The 15,035-nt window shown below is 43.8% G+C and overlaps 1 protein-coding gene across 2 annotated transcripts in view; it reads left to right on the forward strand.

Annotated features, from left to right (window-relative positions):
• The window catches only part of SH3BGR (SH3 domain binding glutamate rich protein), an 84,566-nt gene that overhangs the window by 62,618 nt on the left and 6,913 nt on the right, over positions 1 to 15,035 (forward strand). For both annotated transcript variants that reach the window (XM_056559680.1, XM_056559681.1), the window contains 4 exons: positions 892 to 960; positions 1,463 to 1,507; positions 5,893 to 5,937; positions 7,697 to 7,793. In XM_056559680.1, the coding sequence (XP_056415655.1) occupies positions 892 to 960; positions 1,463 to 1,507; positions 5,893 to 5,937; positions 7,697 to 7,762 (225 nt within the window). In that variant the 3' untranslated portion in view covers positions 7,763 to 7,793. The remainder of the gene's footprint in view (positions 1 to 891; positions 961 to 1,462; positions 1,508 to 5,892; positions 5,938 to 7,696; positions 7,794 to 15,035) is intronic.

Here is a 15,035-nt window from a genome sequence, read left to right on the forward strand (position 1 = left end):
TTGGTGGTGGAGCATAGGTGAGCTGTGTGGTGCCAAAAAGACTTGTCTATTGTATGGAAAGACGCGGAATTGAAGCTGAAGTGGTGCCGCAGGGTCTGTGCATATGTTGAGCATTGGGACCCATAACTGAGTGCTGTCATCTCAACATCGTAGAGAAAGGCCTAAAGCAGTGTTTCCCATCGAGTGTGCCAACAGTTATTGTAAACTACAACTCCCAGCACAGATCCCATATCACAAAGCAGCATTCACATTGGATTTCAATTACCTATGATAAGTTTCCTACCAAAATTAGGTTTGGGCAGTTTCCCATGGGCATAGCAACGGCAGCTGATCGGGTAAACATCTGGCCTATTAGCAGTTTTTTCTAAGGGTAGAAACTATATCTATTGGGTATCACTGTAATCGTACTGACCTATAGAATAACGATAACATGGCAGTTTCACTGTAAAGTGCAATGTATAAAAACAACCCCCCCCCCCCCACCCAAAATTTGCAAAATAGCTTGTTTTGCATTTTTTTTCTAATTTAACCTCACAAATATATATATTTTTTTTCAGTTTTGCCGTATATACTTTGGAAAAATAAATGGTGTCATTACAAAGTAGAATTGGTCGTACAAAAAACAAGCCCTCATATGGCTCCGTGTTAGGGGTTGAACTCTGGTTTAGTAAGTAGCGCTTACTTATCCCCTGGAACATTAGCTAATCTGTGATTCCCCCACCCCTCTTTTCTATATTGTGGTCTTTCTTTGTCATGCCATCCTTATTAGGTAGGATAAGGCTATGTTCATGCTGAGGCAGATATAACTGGAATAAAATGGCTGTATACAATGTGTAGCTTAGTGAATATTTATCTCTTTTGTCTGACTGATCTGTATTGTCTGTTCCTTAGGTTAGTGACACCCCGGCTGAAACCAAGGACAAGGAAGAGTCGGAAGCTGAACCTACAGAGGAGAAGCAGGTATGAAGGTGGAAAACCACTCAGAGCACCAAAACTGTATTGAAAAATGGGCGATGGTTTTCGTGTGTAATGACAGCACAAGGCGGTATGAAGCAATTGTTTTTTCCCCGATATATACCTCAGACGAAAAGACATACAAACCAACATACATGGGCATAAATGAGGAGGCCTTTCTACTGTTCTATTGAATAGCTTTGAATATCATTGGAAAACATAGCTGCCAGAAACAGCACTATCCCTGTCCACAGGTTGCAACTGACATTGCAGTCCATTTTCACTCCACATAGCTGCAGTACCACATTTAATCTGTGAACAGGTGTGGTGCTGTTTTTAGAATAAAGCAGCCATGTTTTTTCCAGTGCTCTTATCTCTTCACTATAATAATCCCTTGATGAATAAAGGAAAATTAAAAACCCTTCAGACTGACAATATATCCAGTTCACCTTTATCCTCCATGTCTAAGATTACTGTTCCGTAAACTCTTTTTTACTTTCTATTACAGGAAGAACCGGAAACAGCGCCAGCAGAGGAAGAAGCAGCTGAGGAGGTAACAATAGGAGCCGCTGTATGAATGACCCGAAACATCATATTTACATATGGCTTTCCTGTCATACTGTCCCCAAATTAATAGTGCCATACAGTGGCCAGATAAATAGTGCCTTACACTAACTAGATAAATAGTGCCATATAGTGCCTAGATAAATAGTGCCGTATAGTGCCTAGATAAATAGTGCCGTATAGTGCCTAGATAAATAGTGCTGTATAGTGCCTGGATAAATAGTGCCTTACAGTGGCCAGATAAATAGTGCCTTACAGTGGCCAGATAAATAGTGCCTTACAGTACCTAGATAGTGTCGTACAGTGCCCAAATGAATAGTTCCATACAGTGCCTAGATGAATAGTGATGTATAGTGCCTAGATAAATAGTGCCGTATAGTGCCTAGATAAATAGTGCCGTATAGTGCCTAGATAAATAGTGCCGTATAGTGCCTAGATAAATAGTGCCGTATAGTGCCTAGATAAATAGTGCCATATTCAGGGATGTGGAATTTCTATCGCCCGACGCCCAGGACTAGCAGTTTTGGGCGCTGGGCAGGTGAATTTGTCCGGCCCTTAGCCCGGCTTCGGGCAAGCAGGGCCGGACCTGACAAGTGCGGCGGCGATCTGCAGTCTGTATGGAGCGGGGTCCCGACTCCTGCCCGCTCCATACTCTGCAGCCTGTGTCCTCGGAAGCAGAGCAGGGGAGATGAGAAGCTGTGTATGTGTCTTCTCTCCCCTGCTCTGCAGACATGCGGGGGGGGGGGGGGGGGGGGAGATGAGGGGGCATGGCCTATTGCTCCCCGTGCAGACCTGCGTCCTCTGCCTTCACTCCCCCCAGCTGTAGATTCGGAGAGCTGAGGGGAGGAGGCGCGTCTGCACGGGGAGATATATGCGGCGCTCTGCAGTATGTATGGAGGGGGCTCAGGATTCCTGCCCGCTCCATACTCTGCAGCCCCCGTCTGTTCTCAGTAGCCGGGGGCCGCCGCTAATAGCCGGCATGCGGCGATCGCCGCGGCTGGCTATTAACCCTTTAGATCGCCGCTGTCAAAGCTGACAGCGGCGTCTAAAGCCTGGGTTCTCAACCTGGGGTACGCTAAAACGCTGACAAATACCGGCCATGCATTGGCCAGTATTTGTCAGCGCATCGCCGCGGCAGCTCACTGTACAGTAGCGCGGCCAGAGATGCGGCCGGGGCTACTGTAAGTGAGCTGCGTGGTTGCCAGGGAGACGTGTGGCCTCCCCTGACGTTGCGCGGAGTTGCCGCACAGCGCAGGGGGACGTCACACGTCAGTGCGGCCCTGTGGAACATCCCGTGAAGCAGCAGGCAAGGGGACCACAGGACGCCAGGTAAACAACTGTATGGGACGGAGCACAAGGCATTAAGATGGAGGGGGAGAGGGATAATGGTGGGGGTGGGGGGGGGGGGAGTAATAAAGCACAAGGCATTGAAATTTTATGTCTTGTGCTTTATTACTCCCCCCCCTCCGCCATTATCCCTCTCCCCTTCCACCATTCCCCCCTTCCTCTGATCCCCCTTTTGCCATATCCGATAATAATGGCACAAGGGGATTAATATGGAGGGGGGGAAATGGCAAAAGGGGATCAGAGGGAGGGGGGAATAATGACACAAGGGGATTAATAAGGAGGAGGGGGGGGGTTGATTATCCCCCCCCCCCCCCCCCCTCCATCTTAATCTCCTTGTGCTATTATTATCCAATATGGCAAAAGGGGATCAGAGGGAGGGGGGAATTATCAACCCCCCCCCTCCATATTAATCCCCCTGTATCATTATTCCCCCTCCTCCATCTTAATCCCCTTGTTCCATATTGGATAATAATGGTACAAGGGGATAAAGATGGAGGGGGAATAATGGTAAAAGGGAATCGGAGGGAGGTGGGAATTGTGGGACAGGGGTAGTAAGACGGAGGGGGAATAATAGCACAAGGGGATTAAGATGGAGAAGGGATGCATTAGTATAAAGGTAAGAACATGCCTTTTGTCTGCGGGTACCCCTCACTCGCAAGTTCCGCGTGAGGGGGTACCCGTGGACATACTTTCAGGCCTTGGGGGTACGGTCGCCGAAAAGTTTAAGAACCACTGGTCTAAAGGGACATGTGAATGCTCCCTGGTGCGCTAGGGGGTGGATCGCCCCCCCCCCACAGCGCGATCGCAGGGGGGCGCACCACTATGGAGGTAGCCGGAGGACTTACCTCTGTTCCCTGCTGTCCCGGCTCTGTCATTGATAGATCCTGGCTGGACTAGGCTCTATCAATGGATCACAGAGCACACAGATCAATGGAGTTCAATAGAACTCTATTCATCTGTCTGAGGAATCTAATGATTCCTCCTATAAGTGTAATAAAGTGTAAAAAAAAAAAAAGTTTTAATAAAAGTTTGAAAGACACCCAGTGGTCTTCAAACTGTGCCCCTCCAGATGTTACAAAACTACAATTCCCAGCATGCCAGGACAGCCGTTGGCTGTCCGGGCATGCTGGGAGTTGTAGTTTTGCAACATCTGGAGGGCCACAGTTTGAAGACCGCTGCATTAACCCCTTCCATGTTAAAAGTTCAAATCACCCCCTTTTCCTATATAAAAACATGCAAACATAATAAAAATAAACATATTTGGTATCCCTTCGTGCGTAATTGTGCAACCTATTAAAATATAACATTATGTATCCCGTACGGTAAATGTAATAAAAATACCAAAACAGATTTGCAATTTTTATAATATCCCAGAAAAAAAAGTTAAAAAGCGATTAAAAAGTCAGATCAATACCAAAATGGTACCGATACAAAAAACAGATTATGGCACAAAAAATGATCCCTCATACAGCCTGGTATGCGGAAAAAAAAATGGCAATTAAAAAAATTAGAAAAAGTTCAGAATTAGTAAAACATGACGTAAACGATACAAATCTGGTATCGCTGTAATCAGGCGCCTAAAGTAAAAAACTAACATGTTACCTCAACCACAAGGTAAATGGCGCAGAAAAGAAAACAACCAAATCTGCTAAATTATCTTTTACTATTTCAATTTCACTTCCGTTAATATATATATATATATATATATATATATATATATATATATATACATTTTTTTTGGTTCAGAGAATGTTATTGAAAAATTAAAAGGTATCCTTATAGTAGGTAGTTATGGCTATTATAGGGCGAGGAGGAAAAAATCAGAGCGTAAAAGCAAAAATTGGCCGGACAAGTGGATCGTCATGAGGGACAAGTAGATTTTGCTCCATTTTAGTCCCGTGGACAAGTAGTTTTTTTTATAAAATTTCCACACCCCTGATAGTGCATAGATAGTGCCTTACAGTACCCAGATAAATAGTGCCATATAGTGCCTAGATAAATAGTGCCGTACACTGCCTGGATATATAGTGCAGTATAGTGCCTAGATGAATAGCGATGTATAGTGCCTAGATAAATAGTGCTGTATAGTGCCTAGATAAATAGTGCCGTATAGTGCCTAGATAAATAGTGCCATATAGTGCATAGATAGTGCCTTACAGTACCCAGATAAATAGTGCCGTATAATGCCTAGATAAATAGTGCCTAGATAAATAGTGTCATATAGTGCCTAGATAAATAGTGCCGTACAGTGCCTGGATAAATAGTGCAGTATAGTGCCTAGATGAATAGCGATGTATAGTGCCTAGATAAATAGTGCTGTATAGTGCCTAGATAAATAGTGCCGCATAGTGCCTAGATAAATAGTGCCGTATAGTGCCTAGATAATTTGTGTAGTATAGTGCCTAGATAAATTGTGCCGTATAGTGCCTAGATAAATTGTGCCATACATTGCCTAGATAAATAGTGCCATATAGTGCATAGAGTGTCTTACAGTACCCAGATAAATAGTGCCGTATAGTGCCTAGATAAATTGTGCCGTATAGTGCCTAGATAAATAGTGCCGTATAGTGCATAGATAAATAGTGCCGTACAATGCCCAGATGAATAGTGCTGTATAGTGCCTGGATAAATAGTGCCGTATAGTGCCTAGATAAATAGTGCTGTACAATGCCCAAATAAATAGTGCTATACAGTGCCTAGATATATATTGCTGTACAGTGCCCACATAAACAGTGCTCTACAGTTCCCAGATAAATAGTGCCATACAGTGCCAAGATAAATGGTTACAACATAGCCAAGAGAATGCCTCATATTGTACAGTGCAGTACAGCACCAACTGACCTTTTATTGCACACAATATACAGTCCTCTTATCTCTTCACTATAATAATCCCTTGATGAATAAAGGAAAATTAAAAACCCTTCAGACTGACAAATACCACAAGAAAGTATTATATATCCAGTTCACCTTTATCCTCCATGTCTAAGATTACTGTTCCGTAAACTCTTTTTTTACTTTCTTTTACAGAAAGAACCAGAAACAGCGCCAGCAGAGGAAGAAGCAGCTGAGGAGGTAACAATAGGAGCCGCTGTATGAATGACCCGAAACATCATATTTACATATGGCTTTCCTGTCATACTGTCCCCAAATTAATAGTGCCATACAGTGGCCAGATAAATAGTGCCTTACAGTACCTAGATAGTGTCGTACAGTGCCCAAAGGAATAGTTCCATACAGTGCCTAGATAAATAGTGCTCTATAGTGCCTAGATAAATAGTGCCGTATAGTGCCTAGATAAATAGTGCCGTATAGTGCCTAGATAAATAGTGCCATATAGTGCCTAGATAAATAGTGCCATATAGTGCATAAATAGTGTCTTACAGTACCCAGATAAATAGTGCCGTATAATGCCTAGATAAATAGTGCTGTATAGTGCCTAGATAAATAGTGCCATATAGTGCCTAGATAAATAGTGCCATAGAGTGCCTAGATAAATAGTGCCATATAGTGCCTAGATGAATAGTGCTGTATAGTGCCTAGATAAATAGTGCCGTATAGTTCCTAGATGAATAGTGATGTATAGTGCCTAGATAAATAGTGCTGTATAGTGCCTAGATAAATAGTGCTGTATAGTGCCTAGATAAATAGTGCCATATAGTGCCTAGATGAATAGTGATGTATAGTGCCTAGATAAATAGTGCTGTATAGTGCCTTGATAAATAGTGCTGTATAGTGCCTAGATAAATAGTGCCGTACAGTGCCTAGATAAATAGTGCCGTATAGTGCATAGATAGTGTCTTACAGAACCCAGATAAATAGTGCTGTATAGTGCCTAGATAAATAGTGCCGTATAGTGCATAGATAAATAGTGCCGTACAATGCCCAGATAAATAGTGCTGTATAGTGCCTAGATAAATAGTGCTGTATAGTGCCAAGATAAATAGTGCCATACAATGCCCAAATAAATAGTGCTATATACTGTCTAGATAAATATTGCTGTACAGTGCCCACATAAATAATGCTCTACAGTTCCCAGATAAATAGTGCTGTACAGTGCCAAGATAAATAGTGCCAACATAGCCAAGAGAATGCCTTGTATTGTACAGTGCAGAACAGCACAAACTGACCATTTATTGCACACAATATACATAGATTGTCCAGACACATAGGGGGAGATTCATCAAAACCCGTGTAAAGGAAAAACTGACCAGTTGCCCATGGCAACCAATCAGATCACTTCTTTCATTTCTCACAGGCCTTTTTAAAAATGAAAGAAGCGATCTGATTGGTTGCTATGGACAACTGGTCAACTTTACCTTTACGCAGGTTTTGATAAACCTCCCCCATAGAGCATGCATTGCCCATTAGTCCTACTATTATGTCCTACGGTCCACACAGTGCCATAAGATACTGTTATATAGTTCCACATTGTGTCTACACAGTGCCATATTATTTCAAGCTAGCAGAAAGTGCACACACATAGGGGGAGATTTATCAAAATTTGTGTAGAGGAATAATGGTGCAGTTGCCCATAGCAACCAATCAGACCTTGTTAAAAATAAAAGAAGCCATCTTATTGGTTGCTATGGGCATCTAGTTAGCTTTTCCTCTGCACAGGTTTTGATAACGTTTCCCCATAGTCTTTATCCAGGGCAAAGATTCAGTTCCTTGTAGTATCCCTGTATCTAAATACCCTGGAGATGGCTTCTTGGTGCCCCCAATGGCACTCAGGGCACATACCCCTGCCAGCCCCCTGAAGCTTTGCTCCTGCTCTAAGATTATACTTCTGTGCCCTTCACTACTGCTGATATACATGTTTCTATACTTCCAGGAGGAAGCAGAAGCAGATGATGAAGAAGAGGCCGAGGAAGAGGAGGAAGAGGAAGAAGAGTCCTAGACATCACTACCGTCTCAATTTAATTATTCAGGTATAGCTTGCAGAACACAATCCTCCCGAATGCACTTAAAGGGGTACTCTGGTGGAAAAAAAAACGTTTTTTTTTAAATCAACTGGTGTCAGAAAGTTAAACAGATTTGTAAATTACTTCTGTTTAAAAATCTTAATCCTTCTAGTCCTTTTCAGCTGCTGTATACTACAGAGAAAGTTCTTTTCTTTTTGAATTTGTTTTCAGTCTGACCACAGTGCTCTCTGCCGACACCTCTGTCCATGTCGGGAACTGTCCAGAGCAGGAACAATTCCCCAAAGCAAACCTCTCTTGCTCTGGACAGTTCCCGACATGGACAGAGGTGTCAGCAGAGAGCACTGTGGTCAGACAGAAAGGAAATTTAAAAAGAAAAGAACTTTGTCTGTATTATACAGCAGCTGATAAGTACTGGAAGGATTAAGATTTTCAAATAGAAGTTATTTACAAATCTGTATAACTTTCTGGCAAAAGGTTGATAAAAAAAAAAAAAAAAAAGTTTTCCACCGGAGTACCCCTTTAAGATTTTGATCTTGTTAGTAGCTGCTTGTAAGTCCGTTCAGTGTTGCTGCTAGCAAGAAAAGCTGCAGTGTAAGGGTACGTTCACACGGGCGGATTACCTGTGGAATTTACGCAGTGTATTTGCTGCGTAAAATCTGCATTGGATTTTGCTACCATTGACTTCAAAGGATCAGCAGAAATTCCGCTATAGAGGCAGATTTGTAGATTGTCCTTTGGACCCATTGAAGTCAATGGTAGCAAAATCCGCTACGGATTTTCTGCAGCAAATACACTGGAAATTTTGCAGGTAATCCGGCCGTGTGAATGTACCCTAAAGCATGGTAGAAGGAGCAGCAGTTTGAGACACTGGTCATACACGTAGTTTTTATGATGTGAGACCTAGTGGAAAGAAAATGGCATGCCATTCTGAGGAAGGAGGTATGATCCTCTGAAACGCGTCTATCTGGTATTTAAATAAACACAGTGCTTCCTAGCACTTTCATCTCGATCTGGCTTCCACCTGATTCTTCTGATGTTCTGAACAGTGCCTTCTGACAAGGTTTACTTTCCTATACTCTGCATGTTTTTATGATGTGGCCTGGCCTTGTGATGCTGGGGGAGCCCGTGGTGTCAGTGAGTTGTGGGGTGCACGTAGAAGATGCTGTGAAGGCCGCCTGATCGAATAGTATGGGCGCCACCAATTGGTTGTAAGCCAGCATGGTGCACTACACGCTGTCATGTGACTGGCATCCTGTATATACCTAATCTGTGATCAGCTATAATACTGGGCAACTACCCCCCTCATGAATAGTAGGGTGTGTGTGGTTGTTTATCGGTATTTCGCACTTGTGTGACCTCCCCTTATAGCATTGTGGTTGATCTGCATCATAATGGGAATAGGCGTCTAGCCTGCCCTTGTACCAGTAACCAGTAAGGCTAGGTTCAGACTACGGAACCTCCGGGCAGAATATTTCCGCCCGGAGACTCTGAGTTCCGCCTGCGCCGACTGGATAAGTCGGCGCTAGGACCACGCGGACACTGCAGTCTCCCATAGACTGCAATGTGTTTCGCGAGGAATTCCGCCTGAAGAAAGAGCACCGCCTTTCTTCAGGCGGGAATTTCTAAGCGGATTTACTAAGCGGATTTTCCGCTTCACAAATTCCGAATTGTGAATTTGTTAATGGAAAACCATTCACTACACTAGACATTTTAGCAAGCGGAATTTCTGACGGAAATTTTACGACTGAATTTCTGTCGGAAATTCCGTAGTCTGAACCTAGCCTAAGGGCTTTAATTTGAGGCAGAATTCTGCAAGTGGAAATTCTGCCGTGTGAAAAGATCCTATGGCCGGGTTCACACTGCGGAATCTCCAGAAGGAAAAATTCTGTGTAGAGATTCCGAGTGTGGCCAGTGCCGACCGAATCAGTCGGCACTAGGACCGCGCGGACATTGCAGTCCCCAATAGACGGCTATGTCTTGCGCTAGTAGATGTTCCTGAAGAATGGGCACCACCATTCTTCAGGTGGAAATTTGAAAGCCTAAATTTCCGTTCACAAATTCTGCTTTAAAAAATTTGAAGTGTGAATTGGTGAACGGAAAACCCATTTACTCGCTTGTACATTTTAGTAAGCAGATTGTCTGTCTGCAAATTCAAAGCGGAATTACAAGCAGAAATTCTGTAGTCTGAACCTAGCCTAAGTGTGGCCTTTTTTTGGGGGGATTTGTGCAGCCAAATTGGAGTCACTGAACACAGGGCTTCTTTACATGAGAGTCGAGATGGGGGATATCCCTCTATTCACTCCAAAGAGTTATTTAACCCTTTTGAATTTCTGCACTGATTTCCATTTAGATGTGAACTGATTGTAAACCACAAAAAGTCACAGTTATAAACAAACATGATCTAACTCAGTGGTTCTTAACCTTGTTGGAGGTGCTGAACCCCACCAGTTTCATATGCGCATTCACCGAACCCCTCTTAATTGGAAAAATAAAATATGATTTTTTCAAATTCAAAACATAGGAGGTATATATTTAAGTATATATTTATACATAGGTGCACAAAACGAAGAAAACCATTAAGAACAAAGAACAAAACCATGAAAAAAATGTTTTCACACAAAAACATAATGAATATTTACTGCAAATCAGTGTGACTTCTGCTGTTGTCTTTCAGAGACCAGTTCAGAAATGCGCGGCTTTACCTTGGCAAGTGCCACTCTCATGTGATTTTCGCAACAATGGCAGTGTTCCCCCACATTAGGCAGGCAGTGTTCCCCCACATTAGGCAGGCAGTGTTCCCCCACATTAGGCAGACAGAGTTCCCCCACATTAGGCAGGCAGTGTTCCCCCACATTAGGCAGGCAGAGTTCCCCCACATTAGGCAGGCAGAGTTCCCCCACATTAGGCAGGCAGTGTTCCCCCACATTAGGCAGACAGAGTTCCCCCACATTAGGCAGGCAGTGTTCCCCCACATTAGGCAGGCAGTGTTCCCCCACATTAGGCAGGCAGTGTTCCCCCACATTAGGCAGACAGTGTTCCCCCACATTAGGCAGACAGTGTTCCCCCACATTAGGCAGGCAATGTTCCCCCACATTAGGCAGGCAGTGTTCCCCCACATTAAGCAGACAGAGTTCCCCCACATTAGGCAGGCAGTGTTCCCCCACATTAGGCAGGCAGTGTTCCCCCACATTAGGCAGGCAGTGTTCCCCCACATTAGGCATGCGGTGTTCCTCCACATTAGGCAGGCAGTGTTTCCCCACATTAGGCAGGCAGTGTTCCCCCACATTAGGCAGGCAGTGTTCCCCCACATTAGGCAGGCAGTGTTCCCCCACATTAAGCAGACATAGTTCCCCCACATTAGGCAGACAGTGTTCCCCCACATTACGCAGGCAGTGTTCCCCCACATTAGGCAGGCAGTGTTCCCCCACATTAGGCAGGCAGTGTTCCCCCACATTAGGCAGGCAGTGTTCCCCCACATTAGGCAGGCAGTGTTCCTCCACATTAGGCAGGCAGTGTTCCTCCACATTAGGCAGACAGTGTTCCTCCACATTAGGCAGGCAGTGTTTCCCCACATTAGGCAGGCAGTGTTCCCCCACATTAGGCAGGCAGTGTTTCCCCACATTAGGCAGGCAGTGTTCCCCCACATTAGGCAGACAGAGTTCCCCCACATTAGGCAGGCAGTGTTCCCCTACATTAGGCAGACACGCCCCCTCCCATAGACTTGCATTGAGGGGGCGGGGCATGACGTCATGAGCGAGCGGGGGTTATGACATCACAAGCTCCCGGCATTGGCTCCAGCGTTCGGAACAGTTTGTTCCAAAGGCTGAGCAGCGGAGTACCCCTTTAAAGGATCGTTTGGTTGATGCTAAAGCGGGATCTAAAGGTTATTGGGATCAACAATGTAGTTACTTTTTCTCAAAGCACAAAAATGAAAGGAGTAAGCTCACCATGTAAAGTAAGCAAACATTAAGTTTCAATAAACGATATTAGTTGCAGATTACTGGATGTCCCATGGGAGCCAAATTTTCTCCATCTTTGGCCAATTTATACATGGCCCACTGGGAGGAGGTCGTCCGGTATAACACTACCACCTTATTGGATGGTATGGCAGATACCTGGACGATCTCTTCCTAGTGTGGCTTGGTACCCTGGAACAAGCCAATGAATTCAGTGAATTTCTAAACCATAATCAGTATAATTTACAGTTCACGACCAAATGGGATAATCTGAGCACTCATTTTTTGAACGTCACCTTGATAGTTGTACCACAATCGAACAAAATTGTAAGGAAACTATACCGTAAAGAAACTGCGGGCAATAGCCGATTACATGCCAAGAGCTGTCACTCACGTCATCAGGAACCTCCCAATAAGGGAAATTGTGAGAGTAAGGAGGACATGCGCAGAAACACGGGACTATCAAAAATCCTGCCTAGACTTGACAAATCGTCTAACTGAGGATATGCACATACAGTAAAGACATTCAACGTGCTAGGAATATTGTCAATTCCAAACCTAAGGGATACTACTTGGAAAATAGACCCCAGAGCAATCCAACCCTCTGTCCTACTGATCCCCCTCACCTTCAGTACAGCATACAGTACGGAGTTTGAACAAGTGAAACAAATTGTCTTACAACCCTTACCCATTCTGCACCACGATGAGATACTGAAATTCTGAAAGTACTAGCTGATCCACCTTGCTACATGCAACATTTGCAACTTACAGTACATTGGATGTACGACTGGAAAATTCAAAACGAGAATTGCTGAACACCTTACTATGCCGAACCATCTCACAACTTTTCAAAGATCTATGTCCTGTCTTACGAGACCCTTTGCCGAGAAACATATGGGTGATTTGACTGGTTTGAGCGTTCAAGGTATTCAAATCCAAAATATTGCACGTAGGGGTCAGAGTGGAGGGGCAAATCCCTATACAGCCAGCTCTCTCCCAGTGATTTCCAAACCAAAACTAAGGACAATCAGAACTAGCTCAGTTTTATAGCATGCCATAAATGTGGCCACAAGCAGTGTAGTCTATGCAAATATATACACACATCAAGCCGTTTCAAATCCACATCCACTGGTACCATATATGACATAAAAACTGTAACAGTCTTATCTAAACAGCTGGGAAGTGGATCCACTGTCCTGTGTGGACAATGGCTGAATCGCACCAGGGAGCGGAGTCTAAGGTGCCGCTGGTATTCACCAGAGCCCGCCGCAAAGCAGGATGGACTCGCTGCGGCAGGCGGAACCCAGGTCACTACCCCTGGCACAGTCTGTCCACAGAGGTTGCCCAGGTGTAACTTGGCACAGAGAATGAAACAAAGTCAGACGTAGCACGGGTCAGGAGGCAGGCAGCAAAGAAGCGTAGTCGGGTCACAGGCACAAGGTCAGGAGGCAGACGGCATAGGAGCAAATTCAGGTCACAAGCTGGAGGTCAGAAACACAATTAAGGCACAATCACAGAGATCTGGCTTTGGTTAAAGGAAGTGCTGGGTTATATGGGGTCAAACTACACAAGCACCAATTAATGGTGTGTTGGCCATTTACATTTTACAGAGCTGGCGGGCGCGTGCCCTAGGAGGAGGAGGGGGGGGCGGCGTACAGAGAGAGCAGAGGAACGAGGATGTGAGAGGACGCTCGAGACACGAGTGTGGGCGCGTCCCGCACCACGAGTCCCGGGACGGGCAGGTACAGAGGAGAGAGAGCGCTCACGGTGTTCAGACGGGAGGCATTTTTGATCCTCCGTGTGGACACCAGGTACCCATGGGGACTGAACTACAGAAATGACTTATCATATATCTATTGATGTGCCCTTCCCTCCATAGAGCAATGTATCTGTGCTGAATAGAACATACTTTTGTTATTCCTTTATTTTGGTGTTTTTCTGCATTTCTATTTGTTATCCAGCATTTATGCCTACATTTACATACTCAGCTGCTTGCATACTTATACTAACTCCTGGAACACACGCCGTATGAGAGGTGTGTCCTTTACTTACTCTGGCAGGTATAAATGCTGGATACATTCTTCTGTGTATTATCGCTATGATTAAGGTTTACATGTAAACCAAAACGCGTTGGCGTTTCATTTGGCTTTTACCGTGCACTTTTTCTTTGGATTTTTAATGGACTAATTAAAATTTTGAAGTTTTAAGGAAGCTGGAGCATCTTCTCTTTCTACTACTTACTTTTTCTCCCTGCACTATGAAAGTTTACTCAATGTGCTCAATAAAGACACCCCCACAATAGAAGTATACTCGCACTCACCGCTCAGTAGATATCTGTGTGTTCAAGAGTCCGGGGTCACGGGTTCGTACATGTAGACAAATCTGTTGAGCGCTTAGAGGCTACGCCGGTCGTTTCGCACGTCAGTGCGTACTTCTTCCGGCCTCAGATCTACGTCATTGCGCTGTGTTCCTTTATGTCAGGTGACTGCAATGATTACCATGGTAATGTAAACAACACCGATACATAGTAAGAAGAGGGACAAAAAGAATAGACAAAAATGCTATTCAGGTAAGTGAAGCACCTTAACTAAATAATCAGTGGCATAACTAATACACTTTAAAGAAAATGGAAATTATATGAGGAAAGGGGACAAATCAAGACGATGATTCAATCCTTTGGACCCTTGGGCATTGGTGCTCAATAAAGACATAAGCAGTAAAATTGTCTACTTTAGCTACAGAGGACAAAAACTGTCTGATATAGTAACTATTCAGAGCTCAGCTTTCATTTTACCAGAGTCATTTCATAAATGAAAGCTGAGCTGTGATTGGTTGCTTCGGTAAATCAGTTTTTGTCTCACACAGATTGATAAATCTGCACCATTGTGTTTGTCTATAATTGTGATCACATTTTATTTTGTAATAAATGCAAATATACAGGTAATTCAAGTGGCTCAGATACTTTTTCTTTCTACTGTAGATGGAGGTTTTACGTGGATGTTGTATGGTATTATCTGGATAATGTAGATCAATACTATTATGGAAATTTATGGTTATATTATTTGAATAAGGTATAGCTGTACTATTACTGCATTATATGGTTATATTATTTGAATAAAGTATAGTGGTACTATTACACCATTGTGTGGTTATATTATTTAGATAACATATAGCAGTACTATTACTACATTGTATGGTTATATTATTTGGATAACATATAGCAGTACTATTACTACATTGTATGGTTATATTATTTGAATAAAGTATAGTGGTACTATTACACCATTGTGTG

This window comes from Hyla sarda, chromosome 2 (assembly GCF_029499605.1).
Source record: "Hyla sarda isolate aHylSar1 chromosome 2, aHylSar1.hap1, whole genome shotgun sequence".
In the NCBI taxonomy this organism is placed as follows: domain Eukaryota; kingdom Metazoa; phylum Chordata; class Amphibia; order Anura; family Hylidae; genus Hyla; species Hyla sarda.